This window comes from Clarias gariepinus, chromosome 28 (assembly GCF_024256425.1).
Source record: "Clarias gariepinus isolate MV-2021 ecotype Netherlands chromosome 28, CGAR_prim_01v2, whole genome shotgun sequence".
Lineage (NCBI taxonomy): Eukaryota > Metazoa > Chordata > Actinopteri > Siluriformes > Clariidae > Clarias > Clarias gariepinus.
This window is the reverse complement of record NC_071127.1, coordinates 3,564,739-3,578,258: the sequence shown is the minus strand read 5'-3', so window position 1 is coordinate 3,578,258 and position 13,520 is coordinate 3,564,739. Positions and strand designations below refer to the sequence as shown.

Genomic DNA, 13,520 nt, shown 5'->3' with positions numbered 1-13,520 from the left:
TGTATATTTTCTCTATTATTATTTGTTCAAAAATAAATAAATTGTGTGGAGGGTGTTCAAGTCAAAGTGTGACTATTGATTGTGCAGAATAACAAAACACGGTCCTTTAGAATTAAACCTCCCTTTATTTCTCTATATAATCCCCGGCTTCACTTATGAACTTATCCCAGTGTTTCACTAGTGCTTGGACACCATCAAGGTAGTCCAGTGACGTCAGGACTGTACAGGGGATGTGGCAATAATGTCTAGTCGAGTTCCGGTAATGTACAGGTGGTGTTAGTCAATGATTGTGTATACAGTTCCCACAGACACGTAACACAAATACGTCTCTTCTGGAAGTTGGCGACAATTTATCAGTTTATTTTCGAGGATCCGGCGTTCCGCTCACTGAATGTTCACGGGAAAGACTGCAGTGGGCATAAAGCCACTTAGGCCAATCTCATGAGTGTACTGTGCTTGAAGGCTTCTATAAATGTCATTGGCTTTTGTGCTTTCATTCACCAGAAGTTTAAGTTTTATAAGTTATAAGTCCCTGTTTGACTTGAATTACTATTTTTTTTTATAATATTTGTAATAAAAAATGCACAAATAGACTTTCCCTAGCTAAAACTTTGGGGCGTTTGTACCCAAAGGTAACAAAAACAATCTATTCTTTTTTTTCTAATTCTAACATAAATCTTCTTTTCACCAAAGGTAAGAAAAACACATTCCTAACTTATCCAACAATTATGTTTGCGGTTAAGGTAATAAACCTGTGAGTCGGCTCTCTGGAACAGGAAGTGGTGGCCTCTTAAGCCCTTTGTCTTGCTTCCATTCAGATAGTCTTTCACATAAACATACTTTCTTCAAATAATAATAAAAAAACCTCTAAGTTTAGAATTATGTAAGTTAATACTTTGCATTATTTAAGCTAAATCCTGAATAAACAAATGTGATAAAATATTTACAACATTAATTAAACAAATAATGTCTACCTAAATAGAAACTAGTGGATCTAAATTGGACTTTGTTATCCTCTGTGACACACTATTTGCCGTACAGTCAGTATGGTTGATTAGTATATGATAAAGAGTCATAATCGAACATTATACATTTTAACATGGTTGCATCGCTGTGGTGAAAACCAAATTCAATTAAAACATTCCACAGTTGAACCATAAATTTATTACAACTAATTCAATATATACCACTTTACAATGAGTGATCACTTCATTCTTTACAGGAGAAAGTAAAGCATGAGCTGTGTTCCTTTAACTTTATATGTTAAAAAAAAGAAGTATCTGTTCCATAAAATGCACATGTGCAGTATTTGTGGATGGGGCTCCATAGGGAAGCAGGAAGGCATCTTTCATTGGGCTGCTGGAATTTTAAGCACCCTGGCTGAGGCGTGTCACACCTGTCAAATTCCTTTCCCTTTAACAGAGAACATACGTTGGTACATTGCTATACCACAGCAATGTTAAATTAATGAATCAAAGGGTGTTGATTGATTTTTTTTACAACAGCACGGCTCTGTGAAAAGAGCTACATTTATCGTAATGGGTTTATTATTTCTATAGGAACCACAATAACCATTTACGTTACCTACATTATTTTAAATTGTTTACCCAAGAAAAGTATTTAATCTTTACATTGGCAAAACTATCAGGATGGAAACATTTAGCCAATTTAGCATTCATGGAAGAGTTTCAGCACTGAATAAACATCAGGATAAGTCCAGAAATAAAGCAGAGCTCCTGTACACAGTCGTTCCCTCCCCAGTATCTTTTTTCTCTCATCACTAATAATACAACTGATAATACAATAACTGATAATACAAAAAAGTCTCTTGGAAATTCAATTAAAAAGTGTAATGTGGGGCTCATAGACAAAGACTCAAAGTTTTTTTTTATTTTTTATCAGATGTATTATGAGTATTATGTTAGCAGTTGCAGTTAATGGAATCCTGAAAACCATGGTGTAATGCAACATAACACCTCAACACCCCTAATTTACCTTAACATCTAAAAAAAAAAAAAAAGAAAAATTGAAAATTCATTTTAAGAAGAAAAGAAGTGGCCTCCCAAGTTGAGGCTTTGATTCTCATTGAGTCTGCATGTTCTCCCTGTGCTAGGGTCCTCACACAGTCCAGATATATGAAGATTGGGTATTTTCAAATTGCCTGTAGTGTGTGTGTGTGTGTGTGTGTGTGTGTGTGTGTGTGTGTGTGTGTTCTGGGATGGACTGGCACCTTATCCAGGGGTACCATGGCTGATGCCCTAAGTCTCCCAGCGACAGGCTCCAAGGATATAGTGGATAAGTGGGATAGAGGAATGAGTGTGTGGGAGAGTGAGGAAGTGCGTGAAGAAAAGTACTCTGCATCGCAGACAGGTGTGATTTGAAGCCCCAGCAGTGCTAACCACTCATCCACTGTGCCCATTTTTTCATTAGTAAGTATAGTATGGAATTATATTATATTTCATATATTTTTAAAGAACACATTAAGGGACAATGTGTTTCACATATACTGTATAAAGACTTTTATGGCTGCTCACTTTTATTCCATATCTGTTTTGGGGCCACCCAAAATGGATTTTCAGTATTGACCCACGTTTGAACCCACTCAAAGACCAAGTCCATGTGAAACCCATCTGCCCCACGTTTAACCCAGATAGGCCCCATCAGAATATACATCTGGCCCCTATCATTTCAAACATGCTATTTTTAGAAAGCACATAGCAATCTATATAGCATGGTTTCCAACCCTAGTGTTTCCCTGCTCAACCACATTCACTTCAATTAACAAAAGGCTGTTCATTAGCTGATTAATTAAATCAGGTATGCAGGGAGTAATAAATGTGCAGGGCAGGTGGTTCTCCAGTACCATGTTTGAGAACCACTGCTGTGTAGCACAAGATCAGTGACTAATTTTAATAATGATGGGTCATTCATGAACAATTCCTTCTTTTTGAAGAAGTATTTAATGTGACACAGAAAAACGAGTAGTCTCAGAAAGTGATTCATTAATTTTCTACTGGGCCTGCATGCGCAAACCATCGCAAAACCTCAGTAGGTTATGTACAGGAAACAGAAATGAGAAATTACCTTTGATTACTCTGAATCTTTAGTTTTTATTGTCATGTGACTACCATAGACACTATGCAGTGCATTACACTGGAAACAGAATTGAGCGGCTTTTTTCATGAGTCTTCTAGTCCGAATTGTTCATACACACACACTTTTTTTTTTTTTTTGCTAACAGCCAAAGCATGGTACTGGTGATAAAAGGTGTCTTACCTAGGTGTAGTGTCGGCAACATTTTTGAATTCAAATTTTTCAATGATCTTAATTGTCATTCAGATGAAACTTGGCCAATTTAGATTTTACATGAAAAGACGTAAACCTGAAAATGTGCATTATTCTAAAACGCTAAATTGTTAAGGTATTGCAACATGACTTTGACATTGTTACAAACACTACAGATTTTTTGGGGGAAAAAATCCTTATGTTTTTATGAAATGCTTTCATAATTTAAGCAAACATTTTACAGGTCATATGCTTATAGAAGCTTAAACTGATTTTAACATTGATACTCATAAAGAAATCTGAATAATTAGCATTTTAAGTATTGTTTAAAGCAAGACAGTATAATGCTAAATAATTTAGATTTTTTTTGAGCACATATAAAAGAGCACATATAAAATCATCAAAAACAAAACAAAGAGTAGCTTCTTTGGCAAACTCATTTTCTGTATTATATGCATAACATAAAAAAAAAAAAAAAAATCAGCACCAATCCTGTGTTAAGGCTGTTAAAGTACTCCTAAGCGCTTAAGCAACGTTAAAGATTGATTCAGACTATACAGGTACACAAAAAATTTAATTAAATATTCAGTGATGAGTGATACCGTTTATGTCTTGGTCATGCACATCTATCTATCTATCAATCTATCTATCTATTTATCAATCTATCTATCTATTTATCAATCTATTTATCAATCTATCTATCTACAGTGAGGTCAATAAGTATTTGATCACCCTGTGATTTTGCAAGTTCACTTACTTAGAAATCATGGAGGGGTCTACAATTTTCAGCATAGGTGCATTTCCACTGCGAGAGACAGAATCTAAAAAGAAAAATTGTTTTTAATTATTTATTTGTGAATTACTGTGTTAAATAAGTATTTGATCACTTGCTTATCAGACAGATTTTTTTTAGACTGTCTCTCACAGTGGAAATGCACCTATGCTAAAAATTGTAGACCCCACCATGATTTCTAAGTAAGAGAACTTGCAAAATCACAGAATGATTAAATACTTATTGAGCTCACTGTATATATAACACTGAGACCTTATTATCATGGCAGACATAAAGCCTCACAAGAGAAAATCTTCACTTGTTTGAGTTTCCGACATCTTGTTTGTAATTTTCACGTGACCGTATCATTTGCATACTCGTTAATATTCATTAGTACACAATCTACATGGGATCAACCTTGTCGGTTCAATTATTTCACTGTATTTGCTATAGTGACATATTTTGTTTCTTTTTCATTTTGACACACATTCTTACACAATAATATACATTTAAAGAAACCAGGTATGGTCTGTGTACATTTTTAATATATTAGTTGATTGATTAATTAATTGTAAATTGATTTGTAATTTGTATTAGAATTGTGCCGCACTGCTTGTCCATGTAGGATATACATGAGAGACATTCAGTTTTGTCTCTGCTCGAACGCTTTGTTGTGGTGATTTTTTTTTTTTTTGTATGTAACTTTTAATTGCGTTTTGTAATTAAATCCAGGCAAACGTTACACCAGGAAGGAAACAGGAGATGACGTCAGAGTCGACGGTGTACACGGAGGCCCAAAAAACCCCCACTTGGGGTTGTTTTTAGTGCGTTTCTCTCTCTCTCTCTTCTGTTTTTTTTATCTTTCCTTCCCTTTTTCCCTCCCCCTCGTGGCTCCTTGTGTTTCAGCGCTGGTGCAGCAGCAGGAGGAGGAGGAGGAAGGCAGGCTGTTGCTGGAGCAGACATGGAGGAGCTGAGCGCTGTAGGAGAGCAGGTCTTCGATGCAGAGTGTATTCTCAGTAAAAGATTGCGCAAGGTGAGAGGGTTCATTAGTTTATTATGACTATTATTATGATTATTATGACGGAAGGGTTTGTGCGCGTTCTGGGTTTGATGGTGTGTGTGTGTGTGTGTTGCACAGGGAAAGTTGGAGTATCTGGTGAAGTGGAGAGGATGGTCGTCCAAGTAAGTCTCAGCAGAAACAATAAAAGCTACACTGTATCTCCGTGATTAGGATGAAGCGCGCGCGCGTGACTGTAACTGTTGATCCGATACATTGTTGCAACTCTCTGCAGCTCTTTTGTCTGCGCGCGAGCGCTATCACTGCATCAGTGCCAGGCTGCACACAGCACAAACAACTTTATACCTTTAGCACTCTGTGTGTGTGTGTGTGTGTGTGTGTGTGTGTGTTTTCGTCTTTCTTGTTTGTTAGTGTTTAATATCGTGAGCGTTTTCGTATCTCGCGCGCGCGCATACACACACACACACACACACACACACACCGGGTGTAAATATTTACGCTCTTGTTTACAGCGACGCGTGATATTTTTCTGGGTTTCTGTTGCTTTTCTTTTCTTTTGTTTTCAACCGTTTTTGGCCCCGTGCCGTCTTTCATAAGCAACTGCAGCTGCCCTTCTACACACACACACACACACACACACACGGAGTTCCTTATCCATACTCTTGTTTCTCTTACTCTTTCTGTTAATCATTTCATTTTCCTGCTATCCATCTCTCTTATTATAATAATAATAATAATTAGTAGTATATTAGTTAAGTTCTGTACAATAATCACATAAAAATCCAAATCACAACACAGTTATTTAATCTCAAAAAGCTGCACTTTATCACAGGTGATGTATGTAACACTTTAAATAGACTTTATGTAAAGTTTGTCTATTTATGTAAGTGTTTGTTTAATTTGATTTTGTAACATTTTGGTTGATGATTAAATATCAGTAAACGTCCTCGTAATGAGATCCAGTGGTATGTGCGGTTAGACTCAACAAATACCACTGGATACAAAACTGTACATGGAATGGTAATTGTTGCATATCGCAGTTTAAATCACAACTGTGCGGGTCGGATGGTCCACTGTGACGACCCTTCGATTAGAGCTTTAGCTAGAATTTATGTACAGGTTATATACAGTTTTTATATATTTATATGAGTTTTTTTTTATTTTTATTTTTTCAAATACTTTTGGGTTAAGAAATAAATATCAGTAAACATTCTCTTAAATGGGATTGTTTATAACTTTTATAATGGTACATTTAATCACTACATATTGCAGTTAAGGTTCAATCGCAATGTGTGTCAAAATAATCACAGTGTGACTTATTTTTAATCAAACCATGAAGCCCTAATCATAATAATAATACATTGAAAAATTAACTTTGTGATGTAAGAAATGCATGATATAAACTCCATTCCATCTGATTATGTAATAAAATATATACATAATGCACTTAAGCAAAAAAAAACAATAAAAAAGCAAAGATAATAGAGAAAATACGATTAACGTTATTATGAATCTAGCACATGAATTTAATAATTAATAGGTAACAAAAGTTGAAACAGTAAAGAATTGTAGCTCTGAAGAAAACTACTTAAAACAAAATAAATATTTTGTTTAATAAAACAGTTTTTTTGGTTGTTAAATATCAAAAATGATTTCTTTTATTTTCCACCTCTGATCTCCATGTTTTCTGTCATTCCGTCTTGCTTTCTGTCTCTTTTCCTCTTTTTCTTTATGATAATATTTACACATCACCGTTATCTGTTTCTTTTTTGTTTTACTTTTATCTTTCTCTTATTGGCTATGTTTTTTTTCTTTATCTTTTTTGTTATTTGTAATAATTTTTCTTTTCAAATCAGTCTTTTATCTATCATGTTTGATTCTCCCACTCTCTCTCTCTCTCTCACTATTGTCACTCTCTAATCCTAGTCAGTGGGTATTTTATCTGTCAATCACACTCCATTTTCCCCCTACACTCCATCTGCTTCCACTTGCTCTGTGTCTATTGATTATTGTAATCACCTGCTTTTAATGTGTGTGTGTGTGTGTGTGTGTGTGTGTGTGTGTGTGTGTGCCTGAGTGGGTGTGCTCTAGAGACAATTTCACTTCTTTGTGCAAATCTTCTCATTAAACAGATAATTGGGGCATATATTTTACTGATGTTTATACCATTATATAATTATATTTTTAATTTTTTTGTAGAGTGAAGTCAGATTATTAAATTATCAAGTAACCTATCAACTACTAAACATTAACGTAGAGTTGTGTAAAAATTTTTTACAATACCACAATTAACAACCTGAAGAAAACCAAATGGATCAAAATGAATCTTTTGGTTTTTACAGCTGAAGTTTAAAGTTTTTTCTGTCTATTTCTTGCTTTGTACTCTTGGATTTCTTTGCATGTTTTCCTCTCTCTCTCTCTCTCTCTCTCTCTCTCTCTCTCTCTCTCTATCTCCAGCTCCTTTCCCTCTGTATCTCTGATACGTGTGTGTGTGTGTGTGTGTATGTTGTTCATGTACATCGGCAGTTAGAGAAGCTGATAAACTCTGCTTTGTTTAATAAAACTCATGGCGTGGGGTTTGCGGTGCTGTCTCACTGGGTTGTATGTGCAGATGGAACTGACTAACAGCTCTAATTTGTGGTTTTTGTGTGTGTGTATGTGTTTGCAGGCACAATAGCTGGGAGCCTCAGGAGAACCTGCTGGACCCGAGACTGCTGGCTGCGTTTAATAAGAGGTGAGGGGGGTCGGGGCTCTCGGAGGAAAACGCTCCTCCTGCTTTGAATGTAAACAATACAGGCTGAAACGCTCCAGTGGGCGGGAGCGCTGCACCGTTTGTAATCTTTCACCTCTCTGGACATGCAGATAAGCTGCAGCGGTGCCAGTGGGGCTCGTTTGCAGGGACATCCCACCACACCCGAGGCTCAAACTGTTGCTTTATCGTGAAAGAAAATAAGACTCGGGCAGGTTTATCCGGACTGAAATGTAGAAATCTGAGCGTCTCAGAGCAGCACTGAACAGCACGAGGGAATGAAGTCACTCAGGATTATGACTCTACGATCCATGCTTATATTGATCTGTGTGAGGCACTTCTGCATTGTGAACAGATAAGAGGCATTGTACAAATTCAATATCTCAACGTATTGTTACCACGTACATGAGAACAATTTGTAACTTGTCTACGTTACAGTGATCAAAACTGCTTTTCCATTTCAGCTCTAGTTTGTTTAAGAACACACACACACACACAAAAAAACGAAACAAGCTGTTCTGTCAAAATAGCATTTCTGCAACAAGTCTTCGGCAAGTGAGGAAGTGTGGAGGCGATAGTTTCAACTCATAAAAAACAGGAACTCTGTTTCACAACCCGTACTTGTGGCACAATGAAGATGGGGATTTTTTTTATTTTTGTACGAAACAAAACCCTTGTGGCAAAAACGGTGGTTAGGCACGTACTGATCTGACTGCAGAAATGGTTTGAAAATGAGATTCTCAGTTCAGTTTTTGTCTTCTGCAATTTTTTTCGGGTGAAAAAAGAAATATAAGGGTGTTTTCACACCTAGCTGTTTGTTACAGAATATAGGGTTGAAACGACCCTCCTAAAACTGTCATATTTCACTGGGCAGAAATGTGGCGATGAAAAATATTAAACACACCTTTATCAATTGGGTATAGGCGGAAAAAAACCTCCAGACTAGTAAGTTCCTGGCATTGTTATCTTGGAATATGGCTGTCCCATCAGAGAAGAAAAAAATCCATTGATGGGGAAAATCCTGGTCATTCAGTACATTTAGGTCGTCAGTTGACCTCATGTTTTGGGCACATAACACTGCTGAGCCTAGACCTGACCAACTGAAGTACCCTCTGGTTATTACACTGCCTCCAGAGGCTTGGATTGTAGGCACTAGGTATGATGGGTACATCGCTTCATCTGCCCCTTTTCTAGTGCTTATCTATTATTACTCCTGAACAGGTTAAATCTTGACCACATGACCTTTTTCCCAATGCTTCACAGTCCATTCTTTATGCTCCCTAGCAAACTGAAGCTTTTTTTTTTTTTTGCAATTAGCACCAATGCTAACGGTTACACCACTGCTAGTCCCAGTCCCTTGAGTTTTCTTCGCATTGTGTGTGGAAATGCTCTCACTTTTACTATTACACATAGCTGTCAGTTCATCATGCTCATTCAAATTTTCTTTTTTTCTGACTACATTTCTTGCCCAAAGATGTTGGGTCACCGCTATCCTTCCAGGTTTTATTAATGCGTTTTTGCAGTTCTTATCCAGATTTTCGTAGTTTCAGCAATCTCTTTAGTTTTCTTTTCTTAATGCAGGACAATAATTGAACCCTTCTAAAACAGAGTAACATTTGCCATGACCAAATAACCTGTTGCAGCTAAATCAGATTAATCACTATTTGCTTTGTCAATCCAGGTGGTGTTTGGCTGGGCGGTGTATATCAGCTCCTATCTAGGCCATAGGGTTGCTGTGGTCTGTCCATTCACTTATCCTGGGTGTGTGAGTGTATAAGTGGAGGGGGCATGTGTTAGCTCAGTTGTCACTGCTGTGGTGCTTTCCCCGTGCAACTGACTCACACATTGTCAATGTAACTTGATCTCTTGCATTGACTTGAATAGGAAAGTCAGTCAGTATGTTTGCATCACATTGTGTGTTAGTTCGACTTTATTCATTTATTTTTTAAATGTAAACACGTTCTTTCAAACCTTAAGTCAGACTAGCACACCCAGATAATGCGATGGAGAGACAAGAGACTTCTGCACATATAATTGGCCCTGGGGGCTCTGCACATGCTCCACAGTTGCCATGACGGGCTTTGACCCAAAAGTTGACCAAACGTCTAAGAGCAGAAGAAGCAACTTACATTACTATGGTGTTGCCTGGCTTCAGATATCACCATAACCACTATAAGCAAGAAATGACCTGTGTCTTGTTTGTACAAAAAAGTAAAGTGGGCAGCACGTATGAAATGTAGAGCTCTGTGCAGTTATCAATGTTTAGTTAGCTTAGCTACCTTGTTTGTCAGTTGTTTTGCTGGGTGCCATAATGGGTCAAAATGAAATACAATACTAACATGCTGAAGGGGGCATATAATATGGGATCAGGACAAATGTCCAATTGAATGTCCTACAGTAGTTGAGCTATGACTGTAGCTCCACTTTACTGTGCATGTAGATGTACGGACTATGTTGCTTTTTAGCTGGATATCTTAGGAATTGTTAGTGCTAGGGCTTATATGATTTGATGGTTTGAGAGCGAAGGCTTTAATTTTGTTGCTGAACAATGGAGGAGCAGGACTGAAAAACCTGAAGCAGAGACTTTAAAATAAATGTTAATCCTTTGATAACACAGTTAAAGTAAACCCTTTTATCCAGGGGAACGGCTGATCCATGTTAAGTACAAAGACGTTTTTCATTAGAAGTGTTTTTTTTTTTTTTTCCTTCCATGTTAATGAGTATTTTGTGCTGGGATTTCTGACTTTTGCTTATGTTCTATTCAGGGAGCAAGAAAGAGAGCTGCTGATTCGGAAGCGAGGAAAACGGCCACGCGGTAGACCCCGGAAAATCATGGTAAGGACCATGTATTGGACACAAATGCAACACTGTAGCTCAGCATTTATTTATGGGCTTCAGAACTAACATCGCTTATACATTTTAAGCCAGCAGTAAGTGATTCCTTTTCACCCTTTTGTGTCTTCAGCATGAGCCGTTACAGACAGTCTCAAAATCAAGCAGCTCATCATCATCGTCATCATCTTCTTCTGATTCATCGTCCTCTTCGTCATCGTCATCCTCTTCATCTGAAGAGGACGATGATGACCAGGATGACTGTGAAAGAAAGGCAAAATTAAGCCCTCGAGTGCGGGAACTGCACCCTGTCCCACAGAAAAAGGCTCAGATTGTGTTGGCCAAACCGGATCCTCCAAAGAAAAAGAAGCGGGGCAGGAAGCCTCTTGCTCCAGAGCTGAGGGCCTTGAAGCAGAACCAGGCCAAAAATTCACGTAAAATCATGAAGCCGCCACTTAAAGACTCTCTCTCAGACCTTCGTAGCAGCATCAAGAAACCAGTGCTGCCCGCCAGTTTTACCTACACAAGCCTGAATCGAGCTGCCAACCGGGAGACAGTAGCCATGCAGAACCGAGGATGTTTTACTGCCAGTGAATCTCCAAAGAACACCATGGGATCCACCCAGCCCCAAGGGAAACGGACGGATTTTAAACTTTCTGTCACAGACATGGGTAATGGGGGAACCCTGGATTTAAAAAACTCATCCTCTAAGTCTCCAGGAGTGGCTTCACTGAGTTTGCACAATACAAAACTTACCGACAGTACCAATGGACAATCAACAGGGGGAGCACTTAATTGGGCAAAAAAGCAGGAAACTCCATCTCTACAACGTCCACCAAACACAAAACCTTGTGCATCACCTCTTACCTCAATGAAAAGCCCCAGTACACAGGTCTCCAGCTTTTCTGGGGTCAATAAAACACAACTTAGTGGCAGCGCTACTTCAAAAGATGTCTCCAACCTTCGGGGTTCTGGGAGCACAATAAAAAAAGGGCCAGTGCAGGAAAAAAGTGCTCCAGCCGAAGTAGGGATTTTGGGTCGACCAGGATCCCGAGATATCAACACACCAGTGGGGGTGGAAAAAGTGATAATGGAGGGTCCATTGGAGAGACTGGCAAAAGCCAGTCCTCCAGGAAGGCAGCGGAAGGTCCCGACATTTACTGGCTCAAAAGATGGAAGCAAAATGACCAAACCGCTCAGTGAGATGAGCACAGGTGAGGAGGGAAGCAGCTCGGATTCAGAGCAGGAGTCAACGTTCACTGGGGAAAGGCAGGAGCTGGCGTTGGAAGTACAGTCAGAATGCAAGGACTGGAGGCCAACACGGAGCCTCATCGAACACGTTTTCGTCACCGATGTTACTGCTAACCTTGTCACTGTAACTGTAAAAGAGTCTCCCACTAGTGTGGGGTTTTTCAGCATGCGGAATTACTGAAAGTTTGAGGACAGCTTCTTTACGTCTTTATTGATATTGGATATCTTAGCAAAGAGTCGTAGATCACCGTTTATTTTTCTACAACCACCAAGTCCGTTCTGGAAGCTTCTTCTTGTGGAAGAAGAGGAGGATACCTGAGACAAGGCGAGGATTTGAAGGACAGAGAAGGGTAGAAACCATTTTGGTGCTTAAACTCTGATTCGGGTGCTTAGTCAACTGGTGCTTTTTCAATAAACAACCACGGTGTCTTATAATAAGACAGGAGAATTCTTAAAGCCTGGAAGATGAAATCTTAACCTGTGCGTTTACTCAAGGACTAAACTGTTTTGTGCTCAGAAGTTAAGAAAAGATTCAAACTCATTTGCATTTCTTCAGTTTGACATTTTGAGTTTTATTATTATTATTATAATAGGGAATGAATTTATTAGTCACCCTAATTTAAAAGCATAACCTGCTTCATTCCAAACTTTTTTTCTTTTTTTTTTTTGCCTGCTTCAAGTCAAAACACCCCAATAATAATCCAGAATAAGACTAATGTTTTAATAGTTTGGTTATGTTTAAAAAAAATTTCTGTATTGAAGAGTTTCAAAAAGTTTACAGTTAAAGAGGCTCCTGGCTTCGAAATGTTTTAGAACCACTGAAGTGAGTCCAATGCTTGTACTGGAATACATGTTACTCAGGCAAAAGGTTTCCACATGCTAGACTCAGTCAATAGGGTGATTTGGTTTTTAAAAATGGAAGAAAACATTGCTTAAAGTTCTCAAACAGTGTTTACAAAAGGGAGAAAATGTATCTAATGTTTTTTTTTTGTTTTTTTTGTCTGAATTTTCTGGTCTTTTTTGAGTGGAGAATTTTAGAGATGTGAACTTTTGCCTTATTATAATCAGCAGGTAGAGCACGTGGCCTTCTCTCTGATAGAACACAATATTTCCATCTTTATTTATTATTTCTTACTCTCTTTATATTTTTAGCAGATATGAAAAAGTTTGTTTTGTAAAAAATGTTGGTGGCTCATTTTAAATCAAACATTTTGAATTAAACTTGGGCTTGAGTTTAAATGTAAATGTCATATATGCATCTGTTACACTACATAAAAGTATTCCCCTTTATACACACACACACACACACACACACACCATTCATCAGTTTCACCAGTTTGTTTGAAACAGAAACAAGTTAATGATTTAAATCACTGCATCCCTGACCACAATAAGGTATCTGCACAAGATGAATGAACAAATGAAAGCAGGAAATGCATCATAAAGCACCTAATGGTGTTTAACCTGCGGTATCTGACTGCATGCTCTCATAGTCATAGTCCGTTATTGTCTTTACCAGCCAGTAAATCCAGCCTGTGACTGAAACATTTTACTTAGAATATTCCTATATACTTTTAATTTAACAGTACGAAACATAAAAACGCTAGAACTAA

General features: G+C 37.9%; 1 protein-coding gene across 1 annotated transcript; it reads left to right on the top strand.

Moving 5' to 3' along the window:
* Positions 1–4,919: 4,919 nt before the first annotated feature.
* cbx2 (chromobox homolog 2 (Drosophila Pc class)) lies at positions 4,920–13,146 on the top strand. Its single transcript, XM_053490399.1, has 5 exons — positions 4,920–5,090; positions 5,196–5,239; positions 7,744–7,809; positions 10,590–10,659; positions 10,790–13,146. The coding sequence occupies exons 1-5, from the start codon at positions 5,019–5,021 to the stop codon at positions 12,086–12,088; spliced, it is 1,551 nt and encodes a 516-aa protein (XP_053346374.1). The 5' UTR covers positions 4,920–5,018; the 3' UTR covers positions 12,089–13,146.
* Positions 13,147–13,520: the final 374 nt, after the last annotated feature.